The sequence below is a fragment of the Panthera onca genome, chromosome A1 (genome assembly GCF_046562875.1).
Source record: "Panthera onca isolate mPanOnc1 chromosome A1, mPanOnc1 haplotype 2, whole genome shotgun sequence".
NCBI classification, from domain to species: domain Eukaryota; kingdom Metazoa; phylum Chordata; class Mammalia; order Carnivora; family Felidae; genus Panthera; species Panthera onca.
The window spans coordinates 77,446,679-77,470,867 of NC_138339.1; the positions used below are offsets into that span (position 1 = coordinate 77,446,679).

General features: G+C 34.2%; 1 protein-coding gene across 1 annotated transcript in view; it reads left to right on the forward strand.

The window, feature by feature from the left end:
• The window catches only part of ST8SIA4 (ST8 alpha-N-acetyl-neuraminide alpha-2,8-sialyltransferase 4), a 100,693-nt gene that overhangs the window by 41,019 nt on the left and 35,485 nt on the right, over positions 1-24,189 (forward strand). Inside the window, 1 exon segment of the mRNA XM_060635296.3 lies at positions 4,598-4,891. Coding sequence (XP_060491279.2) covers positions 4,598-4,891 — 294 coding nt within the window.

Here is a 24,189-nt window from a genome sequence, read left to right on the forward strand (position 1 = left end):
TACCATAAAATATTGCAAAAATTATTGGCTTTAGGTCTTTTCAGGGCTTACTACAGTCACTCAACAAAGTCAGCAAGACTGACTGATAGGTTGCATGTTTTAGCTTCCTCTAGCCATTTGGAGAGGTTAACCACAAAACCTAAAAAAAAAAAAAAAAAAGAAGAAAAGAAAAGAAAGAAATAGGTATCACAGATTCTTTGTTCTCTTGGCTCTTCAACTCAAAAGCAGGATGGGAGCGGATATGAACCATAAGCTTCCTTTGAGGGCAGAAAAGAGAAGAGGTTATCTCACATTTCATAGTCTGTTGACAAACATGGTTCCCTTGGTAATGATAGTTTGTGTTGAGATATTTCAGTGTTGATACCTGTGTATCAACAGTGTTGATACCTGTGTATGTAGAAACACACACAATGGGACTGGCCAAGAGAGCAAAAAAGATGTTAATCATGTGTTTGGAACTTGTTTGAACATTAAATGGTAAAAAAGAATACAATTTGGTCTATAATCCACTCATTGTTGTTTTCTGCTCATTAATCTATGTTATTCATTTAAAGAAGTGATTAGCAACCTCCTGTATCACAGCACACACTATTTTACTTTAGTATTGTGGATGACTAGTTCTATAGCTAGCATAAGTGTATAACACAACCCCTGGGATGAATAAACGCACAGCTAAATGAATGAACCTTATCTTATGGGTATTACTAACAATAATGGTCAAGATTATTTTTTGGCCAGATTATATAATTTGAAAATAGCACAAATAGTAAAATAGCTGGGAAAAGAGTTCTGAGTATTTGAATATAGTATAGTATTTGAAAAATGAACTCTCAAGACAAATCTGCTGAGCTGTTGAAAGGGGGAACTTCTAGTTGCTTAGACTATTGAGCTATTACTTAAAGGACATGCAGAGAATATTGACAAATTAAAAGACATGTCCCTAGGGAATTCTGTGATCCTGAGGTGTTACACATGAAATAAGAGTTTTTTCCTTAAAAAATTAAATGAGTTAAAATTAAAATTAATGTAAAACATTTTCTATAGCATTGAAAGAAATGAAAGTATTTTCAGTTCTATATAAAAGGAATGTTGAGAGGCAATCACATCTGGTGTGAGGTCAAGAAGAAATTTCAGAGGTCTAGAGTATACATTCCTGCAGGTTTTTAATGATGGAAAATAAACACAAATAAATTTAAAATTGGGTAGCTTAGAGTATACAGGGAGTTTGGCCAACATACCTAATTCTGAATACCTGTTTTCATGTTTTTGATATGTCAAAAATAGGTAGTACACAAAATTTAATCTTGTTAAAGAAATAGAGTTTGAGTGTATTAATATTCTTATGTACTCAGTAGTTTTGACTCACAGAAATCCTTCATTTAAAAATTGGCCACTGATCAGTTTTATGAGATTAAGAATTAAATGAAAACTAATGTGTTAATTCATAAATGCTTGCTACACATTCTGGATACTTTTGAGTATTATAATCCTTCAGAAGATTTTAGAAAAAAAAAAAGATGCAGAATGTTTGATTGCAGATCTATTCATAATCTTGCTCAGTCAGCAGTATTGCTACTAGTAACACTATGCAGTTCACAACAAGTCTACTGAATTGCGGGAGTGCAACACAGCTGGTTGGTTATTTTGGGTTTTATAATGCTTGCCCCGATTATGTGGCATTCAGCTAATTATATGACTAAATATCTGACTCAACCACAGAGTAGTTAATTTACTGACCACATGTGGACACGATGTTAGTCTTTCCTTCCAGTGAAAAACCAGACATAGTCACTCCAAGGAAAATGAATATACTGGACTCCTAGAGCTAATGTAGATTATATTTTATGATGTGTCCTTCTGTTGTGCTATTTTCAGTGCTTCTATTTCCATCCCTCACAAGACTGGTTACACTGTGCTTAGGTAATAAAAACTTTACAATAGAGTTCATGTGAATCAATTACTCTTTCATCTCCTCCTGCTTTTTTTAGTGAACAGTACAATCAGTTAGCATTCCTTGCATCATATACATTGGCTGGTCTCCTAGATCAACCCTATTCTCAAAAAATATTCTTATTCTCTAAGTTTACTTTTGCTTCCTACTGGAAAGTACCTGTTTTTCAACACCCAACATCACTGATGAATCTATTAGTTCTTAAAAGACACATGGCCATACATTTATGTTTAAGAAACATGCTGAGTCAATTCTAAAAGTCAATTCTAAAATCCTAAAAAAAAGTGTTGGCCAACATGGGACTAGGAATATTTAATTTTTTTTATATTTATGTATTTATTTTGAGAGAGAGGGCAAGACAGAGCACAAGCAAGGGAGGGGCAGAGAGGGAGAGAGATTCCAGAGCAGGCTCTGCACTGCCAGCACAGCCCAATGTGGGGCTTGATCCCATGAACTCTGAGATCATTACCTGAGCTGAAATCAAGAGTCAGGCGCTTAACCACCTGAGCCACCCAGGTGCTCCAGTATGGGTGTTTTTAAATCTGTGATAAGAAAAAGTAATGTAAATCATAAAGTAAGTGACATTTTTCCCCTGAAAAGATAATGCAGTAGAATGGTATTTTTTTTTTTTCTAACTCGGTTGGCTCTGGTAATTTTAACAATTATAGAAAAAATGAAGTAGAGATGTTGTTTTTCTACAGTAGAAATCCTCTGAAAAGAATAGCTGAGGAATTTGATGGGGAAGACATATTATGTTAACTGTAACATTAACAAGCATTGTCTATTTTTACCTGAGGAAGGAGAAGTATCTGTAATACTAACGTTCAGAATGCATGTTCCCTGAAGTATTCAAATTCATCTTGCAATCAACTTGGTTAGAATTTTAACTATTTTTAAAGTTGGTATGAAACACAGTTTAGGACTTGAAAAATAATTATGTCCTCAACCTACGGTGAGTTCCACAGTAAGATGTCCATTTTGGCTTCTGTTCACATGTAGCTATTCCTTTCATAATATTCTTCATAATATTATGATGGCATCCATAATATTCTTACTGTGATGGGAATGAATAATATCTAATCTCATATAGTGCATGGATCATGGCTAAAGACAAATAAATGTCACACACTGTAGTGGGTATAATTAAATATATATAACTTGAAAAAAATATTTTCTAAACAATATGATGCGTTATTTTTTATTTGTTTTCTCTGAGGAGCTCATCCTAAATAATACAGACTTTGCTGAATTGTGTGAGTTGTTCCTTATGGTAGCTAAATGGTGTCAGAGATCTAGCAAGTAATAAGATATATTAATTAAGAGAGATAAGGAAAGGAAGGATATACAAGCCAGTATTTTAAATAGTGGAGCACACACTTCACCCTTTAATTAAATGTGACTTGTTTGAGAATTAAATTAAAGTGGCAAAGAGCACAAGGAAGGGAAATGTGAGAAATTTTCATAATGCATTATAACCCACAAAAATACAGAAAGAGGAAATCAGTTTATTTCCCCTTTTCTTTAAAGGCTGATATTAGGGAAGAAAAATAAAAGAAGAAATTGCGTGTATGTACTGTGTGTGTGTTTTCTTGAAGGGGTAGATTGAATAGATTCAAATGATTTTTTTATAAATTATCAAACTATTACTTGTTAAATATCTAACTTTTCACGTACAAATTAACGTTTTTTAGAAAATGAAAAACATTTTAAAACTATTTTTAAGTCAAGTATCCAAACACCTATGTGATAGGATCAAAGAAGCATCAAAATTTGACTGAAGACAAAATTCAAGGTGCTTTTCAAAGCTTTCAAAGCTTTCTTGCGATGTAAGAATGAAATCAGGTGCAGGCACTTTGTGAGACCCTGGAGCTTCAGTGGGGAGAACAGGACATGGAATTCTGTCTCTCCTCCACAAAGCATATGCGGCCTGATAGCAGGGGAAAAAAATGTGCATTTTGATGATGTGCTCAAAAGGAACAGAAAGATATTTGATAATAAGGGCTTTTCTGAATTGTTTAATATCTCAAAAAGGCATATTAAATGTAATAATTCCACTTTTCTTACATTTCTTTCCCATTTAGGGCTGTAGAGGACAATTAAGAATATGGTTGTGGAAAATGCTATAGCAAATTGTACTTTTACTGGACCTCAGGATACAGAAAAGCCACCTTCACTTAATTATGTTTATAAAGTTATTAAAATGACCTAAGTTTGACAAGTGGTGTGGAATTAGAATATCAAGTCTAATGTGTGTTTTACTTACTTAGAGAACAGCATGTGGTTTTAGGTTGCCTACTGCACGGCAGCTGAGCTTTTGTGAATTTACCATCATAAATTCAACTATTAGGAATTCATATCATGTGGTTTTATGAAGATAGCAACAAAGAGTATTCTTAGACAACAGGCCGAATTAATATCAATGACAGTTTGAGCCCTATACTAGGAGAGCACATCCTTATTGAAGATAATATTCCTGAATATGTGATAACTTACTGAAAATATAATTTTATCAGGCAGATTATCTTATTTTTCTAACATGGTAGGAAAAAAAATGCTTGTTCCCCATTCTTCTTTTTATGTACACTGTTTTAGGAGTTAATGTTTATATTAATTTTTCATTTGTCCATTAATTTTTTTCCTCTTCAGGTGTAATCTAGCCCCTGTGGTGGAGTTTGCTGCAGATGTGGGAACTAAATCAGATTTTATTACCATGAATCCATCAGTTGTACAAAGAGCATTTGGAGGCTTTCGGAATGAGAGTGACAGAGAAAAATTTGTGCATAGACTTTCCATGCTGAATGACAGTGTCCTTTGGATCCCTGCTTTCATGGTCAAAGGAGGAGAGAAGCACGTGGAGTGGGTTAATGCATTAATCCTTAAGAACAAACTGAAAGTGCGAACTGCCTATCCATCATTGAGACTTATTCATGCTGTCAGAGGGTAAGTGTCTGGAAAGGACCAGTCTGTCCTTGGCACAGTGGAACACATAACTAAATGTTTTCCCTAGACAGGAGGGAGCTTCAGGAAAAACTTCCAATGGATACATGTTTCTCCTTTTTTATAATGGGTACGCTATTCAGCAACTTGCATTTTGTTTATGTGCTATGTTATCTTAAAGCTCATTCTCTTCCTTAAAAAAAGCAAATATTTGAACTTAGCATCTATTTATGTCTAGTCATGAGCATACTACTGGTTTTTATGTTTTGCCATGTTAAAGAGTAATAAGAATTCATGGTAAAGTTGATGAATTTGGGGTAAGAAAACTACCAACAGAAGTGCTAAATGGCTACTGGGCAATATTGTGGAAGCATAAATGTTAGATATATTTAAGGAGCAATTAAGTCCCTTCTGTAGTTAAGAGGTCTACTAGAGATAGAGAAGGCTGGATGAGATAACATGCCCTGATGCTTCCCCCCAAAAGCCATAGATTCCAATTTTATGAATTAGGTTAACATTTCCCTTTTATTAATACAAGCTCAGATGTAAAACCAAGAAATAGACTTTATATAAAAGTGGCAAGTGGCCAAAAGGCCAAGTTCAGTCATGCATACATATAAATGTGTAAAATATATAACACAAAGATAAGCAGTAATGTGTATTTATTGAATATCTACTGAATGCCAGATATTGGAGATAGAAAAATGAAGAAGTCTGATTACTTCTTTAAAGGAATGCATAGGCTTTATAGCAGAAACAGATGTATGTATACAACTGGCTAGTACTTAAACGAATGTTAAGAGGGTATATTGTCAGGAGTGTAGAGTTTGTTTCTCATGTTAGCAAAGAACACTTAAAAGTCTAACATTTCAACCAGACATAAAAAACAGAATAGCTATTTATCAGGGATAAAAAGAGAAAGAGAGAAACAGGACAGAGACAGAGAGAGAGAGAGGGTGACAGAGAAAACCAAACAGAAGGAAATGTTATTGCATTATTAGAGTGAACCGAGACAATGATGTAATTAAGAACAAGGTAAACTTGAGGAGTAATGGAGTCCAGTGTAAAGCATTGGAATACAAGGTTGGAAAAATAACTTGTGATTTGATTGGGAAAAGAATCAATTTTATTTTAAAGCACAGTTATATGTGTGAATTTAGGAGAGTAAGTCTTGTAACACCAGACTCTGAATTGGCAAGAAGAGGTGCTAGGAGTATGAAGACCAATTAGACTTTTTTGATTAATATACTCGCAAGATGATAAAAATGTGGGGCATAATTAGTGGCCATGGGAGGGAAGGGCAAGTTCAAGGGACCAATTAAATACAATGGATAGAAGTTCTAAAAGAAAAAAAGTTTCCAAACCCAGAATTAAAAATAGTTTGCTTCATATACTGTAATTGGGACTGGGCTAAGGTGTTTTCATTTTGTTTTGTTACTGTGATACTTTCCTTCCAGGATTTACCTACCGTTTCCTTGTTTAAGGCTCGAGACAGTTTCTTGGATTGTGTTATTCTTCACACAATTAAATTGCATTCTTATAACTAAATCATGGTTATTCAACATTCACTCTTTTGATGTTTGACATGAAGCTTCAACAAAGTAAGATAAAATACATTCATTTGGAGGATAGGTGTTTTTTTTAATTACAAAGATTCCTGGTAATTACAGTTTGACTCTGAAGGAAAAACAAAAGTATTTTTAACAGGATAACTTTATAAAGCATTGTGCTAAGAACGCATCTTATTTTTTGATATGTTAATGTTGAGTATCATTTGAGTGTGAGAAAATATTAAAGATAACACTGTCTTATTGTCTTATCTTAAACACACACGAAGACACATACACTCTGACACACACATAGAAATATTCATACACACTCCAGTGATAGTTTATTAAGATCCAAAAACAAATGTTTTGAAGTAAGTACTCTTTGATTATAGGAAACTAATAAAATTTAAGATTACTCTGAATTAGTACCATTTTAATAGACTATTTTCGGAGCAGTTTTAGGTTCACAGCAAAATTGAGAGGGTGGTACAGAGACTTCCCATATGCTCCCTGCCCCCACACATGCATAGCCCCACTATCAACATCTTGTACCAGAGCCGTACATTGGTTACAACTGATGAACCTACATGGACACAACATTATCACCCAAAGTCCATAGTTTACACTGCAGTTCACTCTTAGTTTGTACATTCTGTGGGTTTTGACAAATGGGTAATAACATGTATCCTCCATTATAGTATCATATGGAGTAGTTTTACTCACCTAAAAGTCCTATTCATCCATTCCTCCCCATTAATTCATGGTAAGAACATTTTTTGTTTGCTTCTGTTTGTTTTTACTGTGTCTATAGTTTTGCTTTTTCTTGAATGTCATATAGTAGGAATCATATATAAGCCTTTTCAGATTGGCTTCTTGTGCTTAGCAATAAGCGTGTAAAATTCCTCCATGTCTTTTCATGGCTTGACAGATCATTCTCTTTAGTGCTGAACAATCTTGCATTGTCTGGATGTACCAGTTTATTCATTTACTTGTTGCTTCCAAGTTTTGACATTTATGAATAAAGCTGTTGTACACATCCGTGTGCAGGTTTTGTGGTGGACATAATTTTCAACTCATTTGGGTAAATACCAAGGAGTATTATTGCTGGATCTTATGATAGGGGTATGTTGAGTTTTGTGAAAAATTGCCAAACTGTCTTCCGAACTGGTTGTACCATTTTATATTCTCCACAGTAATGAATGAGAGTTCCTGTTCCTCCACATCCTCACAGCTGTGCTTTCAGTGTTCTGGATTTGGGCCATTCTAATCGTTAGCGTAGTGATATTTCATTGTTGTTTTAGTTTGCATTTCTCTGATGACCTAATGATGTGGGGCATCTTTTAATATGCGTATTTGTGGTCTTTATCTCTTTTTCAGTGAGAGGTGTATTGAGGTGTTGGGCCCATATTTTAGTCAGGTTGTTGGTTTTCTTATTGCTGAGTTTAAGAGGTTTTTGTATATTTTGGATAACGCTCCTTGACCAAGTAGGTCTTTTGCAAATATTTGCTCCCAATCTGTGGCTTGTCTTTTCATTCTTTTGACAAGTGTCAAAAGAGCATAAGTTTTTATTTTTAATGAAGACCAGCTTATCAAATATTTCTTTCATGGATCATGCCTTTGGTGATATATCGAAAAAGTCATTGCCAAACCCAAAGTTGTCTTGATTTTCTTCTATGTTATCTTCTAAGAATTGTATAGATTTGCATTTCACATTTAGATCTACAATCCATTTTGAGTTATTTTTTGTGACGGGTATAAGGTCTGTGCCTAGATTCTTTTCTTTATATGTGGTTGTCTAGTTATTCTAGCACCATCTGTTGAAAAGATTATCCTTGGGGAGCCTGTGGGGTATATATTGAAGGGCAGGAGTGAAGTTTGGTTGCATGCACAGCCTGGGTCCTCCCAGCAATTTCCAGTGCAAGATGGTGCCAGGAGAATCTTAAAAAAAAAAAAAAAAAAGACTACCTTTCCTCTGTTATATTATCTTTGCTTCTTTCCGAAACATTAGTTGACTGTATGCTGTCCTGATTTTGCTAGCTTTATGGTAAATCTTGAAGTTAGGGAGTGTCAGTCCTCTGACTTTCTTTTTCCCCATTAATATTGTGTTGACTATTCTGGTCTTTTGTCTCTCCATATAAACTTTGCAATTAATATTTTGTTCCCTAAATTCTGTTGTATATTTCTTTATTCACTCTAAGTGGCAAAGCACAAAATAAGAGGTATGGTTGAAATGGAGCATTTTCAATAAATTAGAATCTAAATGGAATTGTGCATGATTAATAGCTGTGGATTCACATAAGCTTTTTTACAGACTTTTAAAATTTATTTATTTATATTGGGAGAGGTTGAGAGGATGAGCAGTGAAGGGGCAAACAGAAAGGGAGAGAGAGAGAGAATCCCAAGCAGGCTCTGTGCGGCAGCGTGGGGCTTAAAACTCATGAACCCATGAGATCATGACTTGAGCCAAAACCAAGAGTCGGAGGCTTAACTGACTGAGCCACCCACGTGCCCCTTTTAACAGATTTTTTTTTAATATAGAAAGTGCAGGGGCGCCTGGATGGCGCAGTCGGTTGAGCGTCCGACTTCAGCCAGGTCACGATCTCGCGGTCCGTGAGTTCGAGCCCCGCGTCAGGCTCTGGGCTGATGGCTCGGAGCCTGGAGCCTGTTTCCGATTCTGTGTCTCCCTCTCTCTCTGCCCCTCCCCCGTTCATGCTCTGTCTCTCTCTGTCCCAAAAATAAATAAAAAACGCTGAAAAAAAAAATTAAAAAAAAAAAAAAAAGAAAGTGCAGGGGGGAGCCTGGGTGGCTCAGTGGTTAAGTGTTTAACTGCAGCTCAGGTCATGATCTCACGGTTCATGAGTTCAAGCCCCATGTTGGGCTCTGTGCTGACAGCTCAGAGCCTGGAGCCTGTTTTGGATTCTGTGTCTCCCTCTCTCTCTGCCCCTCCAGCAATCATGCTCTGTATCTTTCTCTCTCTCAAAAATAAATAAACATTAAAAAATATATAGAAAGTGCAGAACCTTTTAATAACTAGTTCATCAATACTCATGTTTTGTTTTATCCACATTCCTTCCATAATGATTATAAACTATTTCACCTAAGCATTTTATTCCAAAGATTAACAAGGCCAAACTTCTGACCACTGGTGAAGTTAATGGTATACTTTCTTTAGATTACTATGCTTTAGATGTTTTTTACAAGAATTGTTTTGAATTCTCCATGAAGAACTCACCTTGCTACTGTACTACTCATCCATCTATGTGCTCCCCCTTCAGATGTCAAACGATTGAATTCTAAACTGTGACCCAGGATATAAAGAAGTAGTTCTAGAGGTGCCTTTCACTCTTCAAATCCCATTGGAAATTTGTACAGGTGGTATATGTGAAAGGTGACTTCATTTATGGAATTAATGAAATGAACACATTAATGCATGCAATGTAGCATTTCAACATAATGTTTATATTCTGCAAAGCTACTGGAACTCTGGAAGAAAATAAGGAAGTGTGAATACTGATGAAACAGATTCACATGATATGAAAGCATGAGCAAACTCCCCAAAGATCTGTTCTTTAAGTATCTGTTTTACATCTCTCTGAAACACTGTGGTTAATAAAGTTCAGGAAAATAGTTTAGAGAATTTCATAGCCTCTGTTGATTCCTGGAGTTTGTTGTCTCTCATAAAAAGTTTAGAACACCTAGTAAAAGCACGCAGTTTAGTGTGCATGTAATCACTGTGTATGCAAAGGGCCTTCCAAGCACTGCAATTACAAGTAGAGAGTTTAAGTGATTTGGAAAGCAAAAGGTTCCTGAACACAATGAGAATCATTTAGTTTTCATATTGACAAGCATCATTATTTAAACTTTTACCTCGCTGAAAATTATGATGGCTTACCAACTTCAAACGTCTATTCAATTGTCGGGATTTTTTTTATAAAGCCCCAAAAATATAACCTCAATCATAAAACTCAAAGAGATTCTTAGATTATGTTTTAATGAATGGTCATTCTTCCCAAGCCATATTAAATAAAATGTAAGGACAAAAGGATAGCTAGATTATAATTTTAAAACAATCTTACAAAATAATGAAAGGGTAATCTAATGGGGACAAATAAAAGATATATTTACAAATTTAAGACAATACCTGAATGCATTAAACTGGTGTGGAGTTGCAAGCTTTTCTCTGGTATTTCTTCAAAAGCTACACATGACTACATATTTTTATAATTATTTTGCAGTTTTCCTTATGAAAGAGGAATAATTTTCATAAGACTTTAAGAATGAAGAGGGGATTTTGAAACTTCAAAATGACTTGCTGAAACTTTAAAAATGTGACAAGATATAAAAAATTCAAGGTTCTATTACATTTATAATAAAATTGTCAATGTACAACACATAATATACTGAAACAAACATTTAACCCATGGACTAGTTTAAGATACAATTTTAAATTATTATATGACATATCAAAATATATTTTTATAAAATATTTAGTGTTAGTCAAAAAAGTCCTATTTTTATAATTACTATAATTTGATGCACAATAGCCAAGTGCTGTTTTATACAGTGGGATGGTTATACTTTATTTTCTCATTTATTAACATGGTAAAAACAAATCAGCATGAAAAAGTAAACCCTCAGTTCCACTACCAAGTGCTATAGATAATTTTAAGTTCATTTATTTATTTTTGAGAGAGAGAGAGAGAGAGAGTGAGAGAGAGTGTGAGAAGAACAGAGACACAGAGAGAGAGAGAGGGAGAGAGTGAGAGAGAGAGAGAGAGAGAGAGAGAATCCCAAGCAGGTTTCACACTGTCAGTGCCAAGCCCAATGTGGGCTCAAACTCATGAACTACGAGATCATGACCTGAGCTAAATAAAATCAAGAGTCGAATGCTTAACCGACTGGGCCACCTGTGCACCCCTGATAGTTTCTTAAGAATTCTCCAAGAAAAGGGGCACCTGGGTGGCTCAGTTGGTTGAGCATCCGACTTCGGCTCAGGTCATGATCTTGCGGTTGGTGACTTCGAGCCCCGCGTCAGGCTCCGTGCTGACAGCTTGGAGCCTGGAGCCTGCTTCAGATTCTGTGTGTCCCCTCCCCACCGCCTCCCCACCCCCACCGCCACCGCCCCGTCTCTCTCTGCCCACTCCACCAGTGCTTGTGCTCTGTCTCTGTCTTTCAAAAATGAATAAACATAAAAATGTTTTTTTTTAAAGAATTCTCCAAGGAAAGAGATTAGATAGATAAATAAGTGTATTTTAAAATTATATTTTATATGCATAACAATGTTATATACAAATTTCCAGTTCTTGCTTAGAATGATATATAGTCTTCTGCCTCTTTTTTTTTTTTTTTTTTTTAAGTTTTTACTTTAGGGAGTTTGTTCCTTGGAATCTTATCTCTATTCTCTGGTATCTTAATTATAATTCTCTTACCTCTATTCAGATATTTATATTTAAGAGCATAATTGATTTAAACTTTAGTTTTTTTTTTTCGGGGCGCTGGGGTGGCTCAGTTGGTTAGAATGTCTGACTTCAGCTCAGGTCATGATCTCATGGCTCCTGTGTCAGGCTTTGTACTGACAGCTCAGAGCCTGGGATCTGCTTTGAATTCTGTCTCCATCTCTCTCTGCCCCTCCCCACTCGTGCTCTGTCTCTCTCTCAAATATAAATAAACATAAAAAAAAAAAACCTTTAGATTTGTTGCAATCATTCTGGAAAATATATTCAAACATTTATATTTGAATCCTTTGCCTCTGACAATTATTATGAAGCATTAAAGTATTTAAGTCAAAATTTAAATATTCAAGTCCAAATTATTTTATAAATTTATATCATCCATTAGTTTATTGTTTCAGTTCTACTACAACAAAAAAAATGTTTGTCCTATTTTGTCATCATACCCTAATTATTTGTTTTAATATCAATATTCATATAATAGAGACTATACTCTGTTTAAGTTGATAAAGATACTTTGTATTAATCAAGATAAACACTTAGATTAAGGACTGGTTAATATTGAGATTAATAAAAGTTGATAATGTTCTATGTGTTACCTTGATAGATGGTAATTCTAAAGTTATCCAACAATTTGTAAACATCTTCACCAAAATGATTAAGGGAAAGATAAATTCAGTTCATGTAGATTTTTAAAATTTTTATGAGTTCTATCTATGATATCTGTTTTTTTTTATCTTTTAGTGGAGAATATATATGCTACCCTTATAGTTAACAAATCTTCCAAATGTTTCTTATTTAAAGGATAATTTAAAAACTACAAAAGAAATGTACAAGTGTGAGTAAAATTGACTAATGAATGCATTAAAATAGCTTGGAATTAAGAACTTTCATTTGAAATGCTTGGTATACCCTATGACCTATAGCAGAGTTTCTCAAATTAGAGTTAACAGATGTATTTTGCAGGTTCTGAAAAAATATTCTTATTCTTTTGAAAACTTGTCTCTACATTGATCCAAACTGAGAATTCTGGCTTAGAGAATTTTCAAGAATTATTTAGGAGTTTAATATACAAGAAAGGTCAAAATAAAACTATTCTGTCCATGGACAAGACTATTTATATCCTTCAGACTCAGATTTGTATCTTTTAAAATGTGGGAAGTGACATAAATAACCATTTAGGTTCTTTTGAGTGCTGAGTTTCACTGGTCCTGTGCTTTAACTGTTGTTGCTTAAGTGAATATTCAAAACAACACAATACACATTTGTACTTAATATTTACAAACATCCTCAGAAATGTCATCTATTAACCTAAATAAAAAGCTTTGTTTAACTTAATCAACATAATAATTGAGGTAGCTTACTAAAATATTCCTGCTTCAAAGTCATTTCTCTTGGAATTTAAATATTCTTTATATTTTTCAAGACCATAATTAAGCTAACCCACCCCCATCTAAATGTTTCTTGTTGCTGGTAAAAGACATACACACACACACAAACATGTACACACACATATACACACAAATATGTGTAAGTCTGTGTATATAGATAAGTATAGATATAGATATAGATGATATAGTTATAGATGATATAGATATAGAAGATATAGGGATATATGTTTGTTAGGGAGCCATTTATCCTATTGAATTTGTTCTTTCTTTAAATTTCGAAAATTATTAACCTGTTTAAAAAGCATAGCTCTTGGGGCGCCTGGGTGGCTCGGTCGGTTAAGCGTCCGACTTCGGCTAAGGTCATGATCTCGCGGTTCATGAGTTCAAGCCCCGCGTCGGGCTCTGTGCTGACAGCTCGGAGCCTGGAGCCTGTTTCCGATTCTGTGTCTCCCTCTCTCTCTCTGACCCTCCCCCGTTCATGCTCTGTCTGTCTCTGTCTCAAAAATAAATAAACGTTTAAAAAAAATAAAAAGCATAGCTCTTTCTATAAATGCAAATTATGTAAAATTACTTCTGGAGTAGTGTTTATATATTGCATACAGGAAAAATAAAAATAATATATACTGCTACATATACACACAACATATAACAATATTTAATATACTATTAATATTTTGTATACACTTAACACAGTATGTGATATACAATATAATACACTATTATGAGCAATTAGATAACATATGATATACTAATAGTATCCCATGCAAGTTGTTTGTTGGACTTTTTGCATGTCAGACAGTACCAATACACTTTCCTTATAATGATACATTCATATGCAACTTGTCATCACTTAGGATTTTGAAAAATTGATTTTGTCATGCTTAACATATGGCAAAAGTTTCCCACTTTATATTTATTGTGTTGGCATTTGTTGTGCTATCTTGAATTTATTCTTAGTAATTTCATCTTGTGTTGGGAGGAGAAGTACTCTTTTACACTATTACTGGAAGTGACTAACTTTTGAATTATTTCCTCTTATTCAGAATATAATAAATTAATCTGCATACTTCATAAGCAGTATACTTATTTCTTCATTTTTGTCATTAAATAAAATGAAGTTTAACAATGGGATATCACTTAATATACCCTCTTAAGTTTCCTGGGGTTTTGCTGGATCATTTAGGTTTTCTTTGGTAGGCAACCCATAAACTAGCAGGTTGTGAGTACTTCATTCACAATTTAATGATCAGGGTCATAATTTCTAGCGTGTGCATTTAAATGTAGGAAGGAATAACAAGACTTGCAGAAATTAAATCAAGTGATATGTCTTTTCTGTGTAGCTGATGTTCTAAATTTTTCATTAGTCAAGTATATCTTTCTATTAAAAGAAAAGCAGCACACAGTTAATTTGTTACAATGTATGATATTTTTCCTTAATTTTTTTATTTGAATATAGTTGATACACAATGTTAACATTAGTTTCTATGTACAACATAGTGATTCCACTTCCCTATACATTATGCTGTGCTCACCACAAGTGTAGCTACCACCTGTCACCATACAACACTATTAGAATATCACTGATTAGGGGCACCTAGGTGTCTCAGTCAGTTAAGCTTCGACTTTGGCTCAGGTCATGATGTCACGGTTGGTGAGTTTGAGCCCTGTATCCAGCCTGTTGCACAGAGCCCACTTGGGATCCTCTGTCCTCCTCTCTCTCTGCCCCTTCCCCGCTCATGCGCGTGCTCTCTCTCTCCCTTTCAAAAATAAATAAACATCAAAAAAAAAAAAAAAAAGAATATCATCAACTGTATTCCCTATGCTGTGCTTTTTGTTCCCATGAACATTCCATAATGGGAAGCCTGTATTTTCTACTCCCCTTCACCCATTTTGTCTATCCACCCACCTCCTTCCTCTCTGGTAACCATTAGTTTGTTCTATTTATAGATCTAATTCTGCTTTTTGTTTGTTTGTTTATTCAGTTGTTTTTCTTAGATTCTGCATATGAGCGAGTCATATGATATTTGTCTTTCTTAGTCTGAGTTATTTCACTTAGCCTACTACTCTCTAGGTTTACCCATGTTGCAAATGGCACAATATCATCCTTTCAATGTCTGCATAATATTCCACTGTATATATAACAATGTATGAGTTTTTAAATTTTTATTTATCTTTTTATTTTTTCTTTCAAGATTTTATCTAAATTCAAGTTAGTTAACATATAGAATGTATGATTTTTTAATGTGGTTCCTAACAAATTAAAAGGTTTTATCTTCACACATCTTTTAGCATCACTTTTTTTTCCAGTTTTAAGACTGACACAAAAATACCACTGCTCAGATTTTAGTTACTACACTCGTTTTTCAGACATGAAAATCTTTCAACTTTAAATGAATCTAAAGATAAAAGGCTAATTAAAATTAGGGTGATCTTCTGCAGGCTAAATTCATGTAAATGACATGAGCTTTCAGAATTTGAATCAGACCAGGCTCCCAATGGAGTTCCCAGTAAAAATAGAGACTGAAATAGACCATTGGTAGGAAATATGAGTTCATCACTGTTATTCAAATGGATTGTTTTGGAATATTGAACCAACTCAAAGTCACACAAGGAAAAGTAATTTTAAGAAACAACTGAAGATCGTGACATTCACTCCAAATGTTTTCTGAAAATGGCTTGTTTTAAATTTAATCTTATGCCAAAAACATTTCCAAATGGTTTCTATTTTGACCAATGAGCAACACAGCTGTAATATTTATTTAAAAAAAACATGCATCTTTAATGTTTTTGATTAGCTAAACACTGCATACTGGGTATTTTAAACCTCATGATATTTCCATGATGAAATGTTTCTTTCTTTGCTGGGAATGCGGATGTTTGTCCTTCTGGAACTGCAGTGTTTCCTGAAATCATAATCCAGTTACCCTTGTGTTAAAGTATTGTTTCCTAGCAGCTCGTGTCAGTTATATTTCATTGTGGAATGTGAAAATATAAATGGCTTGTATCTGAGAAATGATTCACAGGTATATGGCTCACAAAGGAACCTGTGGGAAGCAGAGCTTCTAGGCTGCCCTTGGCCAACATATTTCTCTCTCATTGAGACTAAAAGGTTCTGCAAAGTATCTAGAATGGCTTTTGAGGAGTGGGGAAGCCTTCATGGTGGTCAGTGACAATGACCCATCCTGGTTTTTTTCCCCTTGGTATGCATTTTTTTTTCTTTTCTCCTCCTGGATCATTTCCATTCTTTCTTCACTCTTGTCCCTTATTCAGAGATTGACCTGGGAGTCTTTTCTCTGTATTTTCTTTACAAAGGATGTGTACCTCTAAACAGTAATCAGAATGTATTTTATTGTTCCCTTTGTTCTCTATGTTATAAATTTCATAAGTGCAAATACTTATTTATCTATCTCTTCATATAACTAAGAGAAAGGATGAAAGCCTATATTCATTATGATGGGGGTTGGGGCACAGGTGCAGAGGAGTAGAAAATTGAGTCATGAAAAAGGGCAAAGTTGTTCTGTAGAAAGACTTTGAAGTTTGAATCAGGGTTAGTTCTTTAGAGCAATCAAAGAAGCAGGGCAGCAGGCTGGATGGAGGAAGCAATTTTTTAATCAATCTGGGTATCACTGGAAATCCTATTTACCATGCAGCTTATTTTGAAGCAGAGGGAAACCCTGCCAATAAGGAAGGCTTGAATCTCCATAGAGATAGCTTGTTTTCCCAGCAATGTATTAATTAATCAACTGGTATATGTGAAGAACCAACTTGTGCCCAGTACCCACATAATTGTAAATCAATGCTTACTAAATTGTACCTGCCTAAGGTATTGTTAGAATAAAACTGTTAGACTAAGTTCTGATTAAAAAGTAAATGAACCATAATAATGAAGTGAGACACTTGGGAACATCTAGAATGAACATCTATAAATTCATCCTGAAAAACTAAGAAAGTTGCCCTAATTCTATAATTTCATAACTTAGTGTCTCTTGATTATTACCTTGAGCATTATCTTTCAAAATCCATATATATATATATATATATACATATATATATACATATATATATGTATATATATATAAAATCATATATATGTATATATATAAAATCATATATATATATATGATTTTTTAACAGATTGATTTATTATAGTGTTTTCTAGAAGAAAAAAGGCTATTTTAAATACTGTAGCCAGGGAAATAAATTGATTTTCCACATTTTTAAATTCCAAGACTGAAATTTAGTATTCAGAACAAATGTTTATACTGCTATATTTAAGAGCTACAGGAAAAATTCATAAATTTATTTCATAGGTTATAGTCAGTACATGCTTTTGGTTGTTTATTCCCTTTCTACTTTCAAACCCCAATCCTGTAATGAGTGGTAGAAACTATATAAATTACCTTAGAAATTCCCTTGTTTCTCTGACCTTTCAGGAAAGAAAAGAGGAACACTCATCAATATGCAAACTATGTATTGAATTATTCTGCATAAAGCTATTCTAATTTAAGTCCAGGTGACTGGGACTTTATTCCATTCCAAGATTTCTTATATACACTAAAATAATTGTCAATTTAAGATAAAAAGCAAATATATAATAATGTTTAAACAGTGTGACTAGATACTGAGTTTGCCAAGGAAGGTTATTGAATCAACTACTCCATAAATCTTTTAAAAATGTATAGTTTCTTATTTCCTTAGAATAATTTAGATGTGGTTTATCTTGAACTCCTTCAACCTACTTGATCAGGTGTTTGCATATGATTGATCATTGTCAGTCAGCTAACCCTAGCTCCTAACATTTTTTAATAGATTATCACAGTCTCAGCTGCAACTTCCAAATTATGGCTTAGATATTTGAAATGCCAGCTGGTACCAAGATACCAGCAATATATGAGAAGAGAATAATGCAAAAGACTTGATGCTTTGGATTCTGTGTCTTCCTCTCTCTCTGCCCCTCCCCCATTCACTTTCTGTCTCTCTGTCTCTCAAAAATGAATAAACGCTTAAAAAATAAAGGAAAAAGACTTGGGGCTTGAGCACTAGACTTTTCATGTAGGAAAAAAAGTTATTGACATATCTGTTGCATATTTCAAAGGCACTTTTGGCAAGGGATCAAGGGAAGGGTCATCTCTCCTTTTTTTCTCTTCTCATCATTCTTACCCCAAAATTATTTAAAAATCTGGGTGAATGAGTAAACATATTGTACCAGAATAAGGGATTGATTTTAAAATATTTTTTAAAGTCCTTTTAAAAATTCCTTCTAGTTATGGGTTTATATAAAAACCAAGAATTGGAAAGCATGTTAGCCAGGAGCAGGCTAGAAACTCTATTTTCTATGTCTGGGATTGATGTCTAGTAAATAAAACATTTACATTTTCACAATCCATGGATGAAATAAGTCAAGGAAAATATTCAGAGAAACAAGAGAAGAAGGAAAAATTATGGAGTCCCAGTAAAAACCAGTATTCAGTGGTAGGAAGATAAACCACACTGCAGAGGTCAGTCTGATAACTCTACCAGCTTGCGCTCACTGAGGTCCATCCCAAACAGCTAGACCTATTTTCTGTCCCCCAGTAATATGCTGAATGATGTTCCTTTTTATGCATTAGTGAGTGAGTGCACTCTCCCTTCAAGATAGGGCTTGTGGTTCAATATGGTTTTCTGAAGACTGTATTTAAACTCAATATATTTGTTGACAACTGTGGGAAATATTGTTCAACAGCTTATTTTGAGAACCAATCAAATCACATTATATAAGTTGTAAATTCTTACACTTGTTTTCAGGGTTCATTGTCACAATCATTTCCTCCAAATGATATTATGCTGGTACTGCCACTTCAGAGGCCTAAGTGAAAGTAAAATCCTAAAATATTTTCTCAGTTATTTTTCTTTTAATTTATTTTGAGAGAGAGAGAATGAGTAGGGGAGGGGCAGAGAGAGAGGGAGAGAGAGAGAATAAAAAGAAGGCTCTGTGCTGTCAGTGCAGAGCCAGACCAGGACTCCATCTTATGAACTGTGAGATCATGAGTGAGCTGAAATAAAGAGTCAGATACTTAACCAACTGAGCCACCTAGGCACCTCAGTATTTTCTCAGTTCTTAAGAAAAGATAATTTCTATCATATCTTAAGAACCTTAGCCTTCGGCATATTGTACACCTAAAACTAAGGTAACACTGTATGTTAACTATACTGGAATTAAAATTAAAAACTTGATTTAAAAAAAAAGGCAACACACACACACACACACACACACACACACACACACAACTTTAGCCTTCTGATACACCATTGTTACTCCTTGTCAGTAAGTTAGGGTCCTGTGTAAATGGTAGAAGTTTTGTACATGCCATGAAGGCTTTCTCATCCTTTGAAAGACCTTACGTCTATATAGTTTGAACAGATTTTAGTTTCAATAAGAAATAACCACCTACACTTCAAATACTCAGGAGAGAGAGGATAAAGTAGCTTAGATAAACATTAAGGTATATATAACTGATAGCTAATTCTTAACTAATGGTAAATAAGTTGTTGGGAATAAAGAAAAGTAATCATAAAGGCCCAAAGAATAGACATGGGAAATCTGGGGAGTGAGAAGTGGAAAAGCCGTGGGTGCAGCAGTACTGCTGATTTTTTCCTCCTGTTGCTCCTTACTTTGCATCTTTATCCAGCTGGATCATGAAGTTAGGCACTGCAGTCAAGGTCAGCACCAAAAATTGTGACAAGTCACTGCTCTTTTATTGGGTAAATGCCTGCTTGTTTTCACATGAGTTTGCAGCCCAAGAGCTCATTCCCTGATTAAGGTTTTTCTGGACAAAATGTCAGTCAAATGTTAGTGTATGAAGAACTCAGTTATAATCACTCCATTCTATCCTGCCTCCACTTTTATCCTCCAAACCATCATCCAATGACCATGTTGATGGTCAAATGGAATGCCTTGCAGAGAGAATGGGCTGGCGGTTGCTATCATTAATTTCTCACCAAAAACAAATTGCTTTTGTTTCGGGCAGCATAACATTTTCATTCTCAACACTAAATTGTTGTCATGAAAAAAGTGTGGTTCATATTGCTTGCCTCATTCTCTCATTACTCATTTGAAGCATGCTCTTGAAGAAAATACTGTCCTTTGATGTCACTCTAGGGATAGCAAAAGCAATGGAAGAATCCATTTGTCCTTCTGTAAAAAAATAAAGTCATAAAGTGATAGTGTAATAAAGAAATTAGGAATTCTTAGGTACCTAGCTTGTATAGATTCCATTGAATGAATTATATAGACTCAGCTTCCTTGGTCTTTATAACATTTCAGGGCAATTTGCCAAAATTAATTAAGCTGTAGTACCAAGTAACTGAGTTCAGATATCCAATGATAGTTGTGCCAGTTAAAAACTTGAATGAAATTTAATAGCTAAAACAATCATGTGACATCTAGATAACCTTTACATAATCTAAAATGCAAGGGACTCTATATTACACAGTTAATATTTTTGATAATTTGGTTTAATAGTAACTCCTTTTTTTGCTCTTCCTTTCCCCCAGTGGATCTTACTCAAAGTAAAATTATTACCTGCAGCTACTTATGATTTTGCATTTTATTCCATTGATCTTACTCCTCTCAGTAGAACTCCGTAAACTTTCTGCAAAAATTATTTTATAGTCACATATAAAATTTTCACAATGTGACAAGCTGATCTTACATTAAAATATATGTTTTTCGGTAGTGCTTGAGAAAATTGCACCGTCTTATAAATGTTTGACAGTAATCATTTTAAAATAATAAAAATTAAGGAAGCAATGTTGGGGTAGGATGTGGGCACCTTCCCCAAACTCTTTGTTTTTGCTTGTTGATAGTCATCACATAAAAAAAATAAAAGAACTTGATTCTTTGTATAATCCATATGTGTTGTAGTCAATCCATCTGTAGGTTCCCATTAATAAAAGTCACTACTAGGAAGAATCAGTGCTACTAAACATATTTTGTAGTTTATTCAGCTGGCAAATATTTTCTCTGTTTCTTTTTTGCCTAGACCAGATGCCTACAACAAAATTGCTGTCAGTTTCAAAACTAGTAAGCTGATTATTTTACAGAAAATAATAAACGCAGAATATGTTTCATACAAATATTGTAGTAATACACAAAGCATGGTAGTCCTATTCGACAGAATAAAAAATCAGATTCAGAATTTTGCATTAAAAAGTTTGTTTTGAAGCAGCAAAATACTTTAAATCACATAACTCCACATTTGGAAAAAATGAATAGATAGTGTTTCTGCACATTTGCTCATTCAGGAATATTTATATGGCCAGGGCTGGGCTACGTCTGGGGCTGCAAAGAAGATATCTAAGCATGGGCTCCCGCAAGGGAGGAAATCCCCACTTTCATAGTCCAGGGTTTTATGTAAGGAAGGGACAAGGTAATTTGGGAATGTAATTTGGCAAGTGCTTGGAATACTATTCTTCAGTGGGATGTGAGTGGGATCACTGAGTAGAAACACACAGAAGAGTTTCCAAGCAGGATTAAAAGTCAACTGAGAGTATATACAAATAATTCACAGTACTGCCTACTTACAAGTTGTATCAGAGTTACCTACTGCAAAATAGTCCTCTTTTGAAAGACCTAAACATGATACCTATACCTACAGCTTGATTAAAAAAAAGAATGGTAATAGAGTCCTGATTTACAAAGAGCTTCAGGATCCAAACAATGCTTCTACATGCTAAAATTTATTCTAGAAAGGGATGGAAGATGATAAAAGGAAACAGTTATACAACTACTGAAATGAGTAACCTGTTTAGAAATAATTCAAAGTGATAGAACAAAATTATGTTCAAATAGATTTATGAATCTCTCCTCTTTCTCCACCATGATATATGGTGGGTTTGACATTTCCCTTATTCCATTTTTCTCATTTAACTTGGTGTGCAAAGGAACTAAGTCCTTGGATTTCTCACTGTGTGTGAGACACTGAATATGACAATGAGGAGGCATACTGTGACTTCAAGTAGATTAGGTGGGGGGGTGGGGTTTACAAGAATAAACAGGAAGAAGCAATTATGAAAGAGAAATAGTGACACACTGGACAAACTATCTTCATTTTTTGTTGTTTTTTTTTTTTTTTTTTTTTTGCTTTGTTTTGTTTTTTGGGTTTTTTTTTTTTTTTTTTGATCTCTGTAATTGGAAAACTTTGGAGATTGGTTTTCTTATGTCCTTAAGAAACTAAGGACAAGACTGTTACAAGAGCAAATGAGGCTGACTCTCAACAAAGAGATCCAGAGACAATAAAGCTATTCTACAGGACACTTCTCTGACTGGCTGGGAGATGATGGAAGCATGAGGTTTCCTCTTTAGCAGTTAGAGTGTTAGGAAATAACTTTGCATTGCCCAAACATTGTGACTCATGATGACATGAACTGCTTGGGGAATTTGACATTCCTCTTCAATGCTCTGGACCTTTTAACACTTAGGTTTGACTGGGGACTTTCTAACCAAGCTGTTCTGATGGTGATATTACAGAACATTTTCATAACTTGTGCTTTTATTCCATTACAGTAACACATTGAAAGATGTTTTATAGTGTCTTTGAAAATCCCCCGTCTTTACCTGTAAATTTGCCATGTATTTATTTATGTTCGTCAAGCTGTTTCTTTAAAGATACCACTCAGGTCCTCCCTAAAATAAGTATAAAATATTTGGAAATGTTGAAAAAGGTGTGAAGAAATTCATAACTGCTTAGAAAAACCTAAACCCATTAGAAAAACATTGAAAATTCTCATTTCATGCATCAGACAATTTTTTTGTGTGTCTCACTGATAAAATCATAATAACATAATATATAAGTAAGGGATCAGGAATATTTAAAACAGATTTTAGTTGCAGGAAAATATTTAAATGATATGATTGTCATAAAAGTATATAAATATATTCCATTGTGTGTGCATATATATATATATATCTTTATCCATTCATTAGTCAGTGGACAGGGAGGTGGGTGGGGGATGGGGGAAATAGATGATGGGTATTAAGGAAGGCACTTGTGATGAGCACCAGGTGTTGTATGGAAGTGTCGAATCGCTATATTGTACATCTGAAACTAATATTGCACTGTGTATTAACTAGCTGGAATCTAAATAAAAACTTGGACAAAAAAGTATATAAATATATTATCCATAGCTAATTAACATGTATTAATTTTAGTGACCATTTGATGTAAACTAGATAAACCTCTTCTTTTACAGAGCAAGGTATTGAGGCCCAGAGTCCCATCTAGTAAGATACTCAGTAGCAAGCCAGAATCACTGATAATAGGAGCAGCTCACTTTCCACCATTATCTCCATAGAAGAGCATAGCTTTATATTATTATAACAGTTTTTGTGCTATTTTATAATTCCTTTTTGATGTATTGGTTTTCAATGTAATATATACCTATTAATTTATATAGCCTTGTACTTTGCCAAAATGGTATTCAGAAAGTGAATGCATTCCTATTTATATAACTTACCACATATCTTGAGCTGTTTCTGGCTTGTGTTTCCTGGCCAGAGATAAAAAGATTATTTTTCACAAACAAGAAGAGGAAACACTTAAATAAACTGCCTATCTAGCTAAGGATTTTTATCCCAAACTTTAGACATAAGTTTTTAAGTAATTCTAAAATAGAATTCCATTTATTATTCAACTCAAAAAGAGATAACACAATTCCTATAGCTGAGTTCTGAGCATTTCATTATATTTAAGTTCATTTATCTACTCAGGCTTTCAGCTGACATCTGCAGAGCAAATCAAGATCTCTTCTAGAAAATTGATTGATGGTGTGCCATATTATTTGTGAATCTCATGCCATCTAAATTTGAATTATTTTATTTTAAATGAAATTTGAAAGCCATTAAAGAACCTTAAAATATGGAGTTGGCTAGA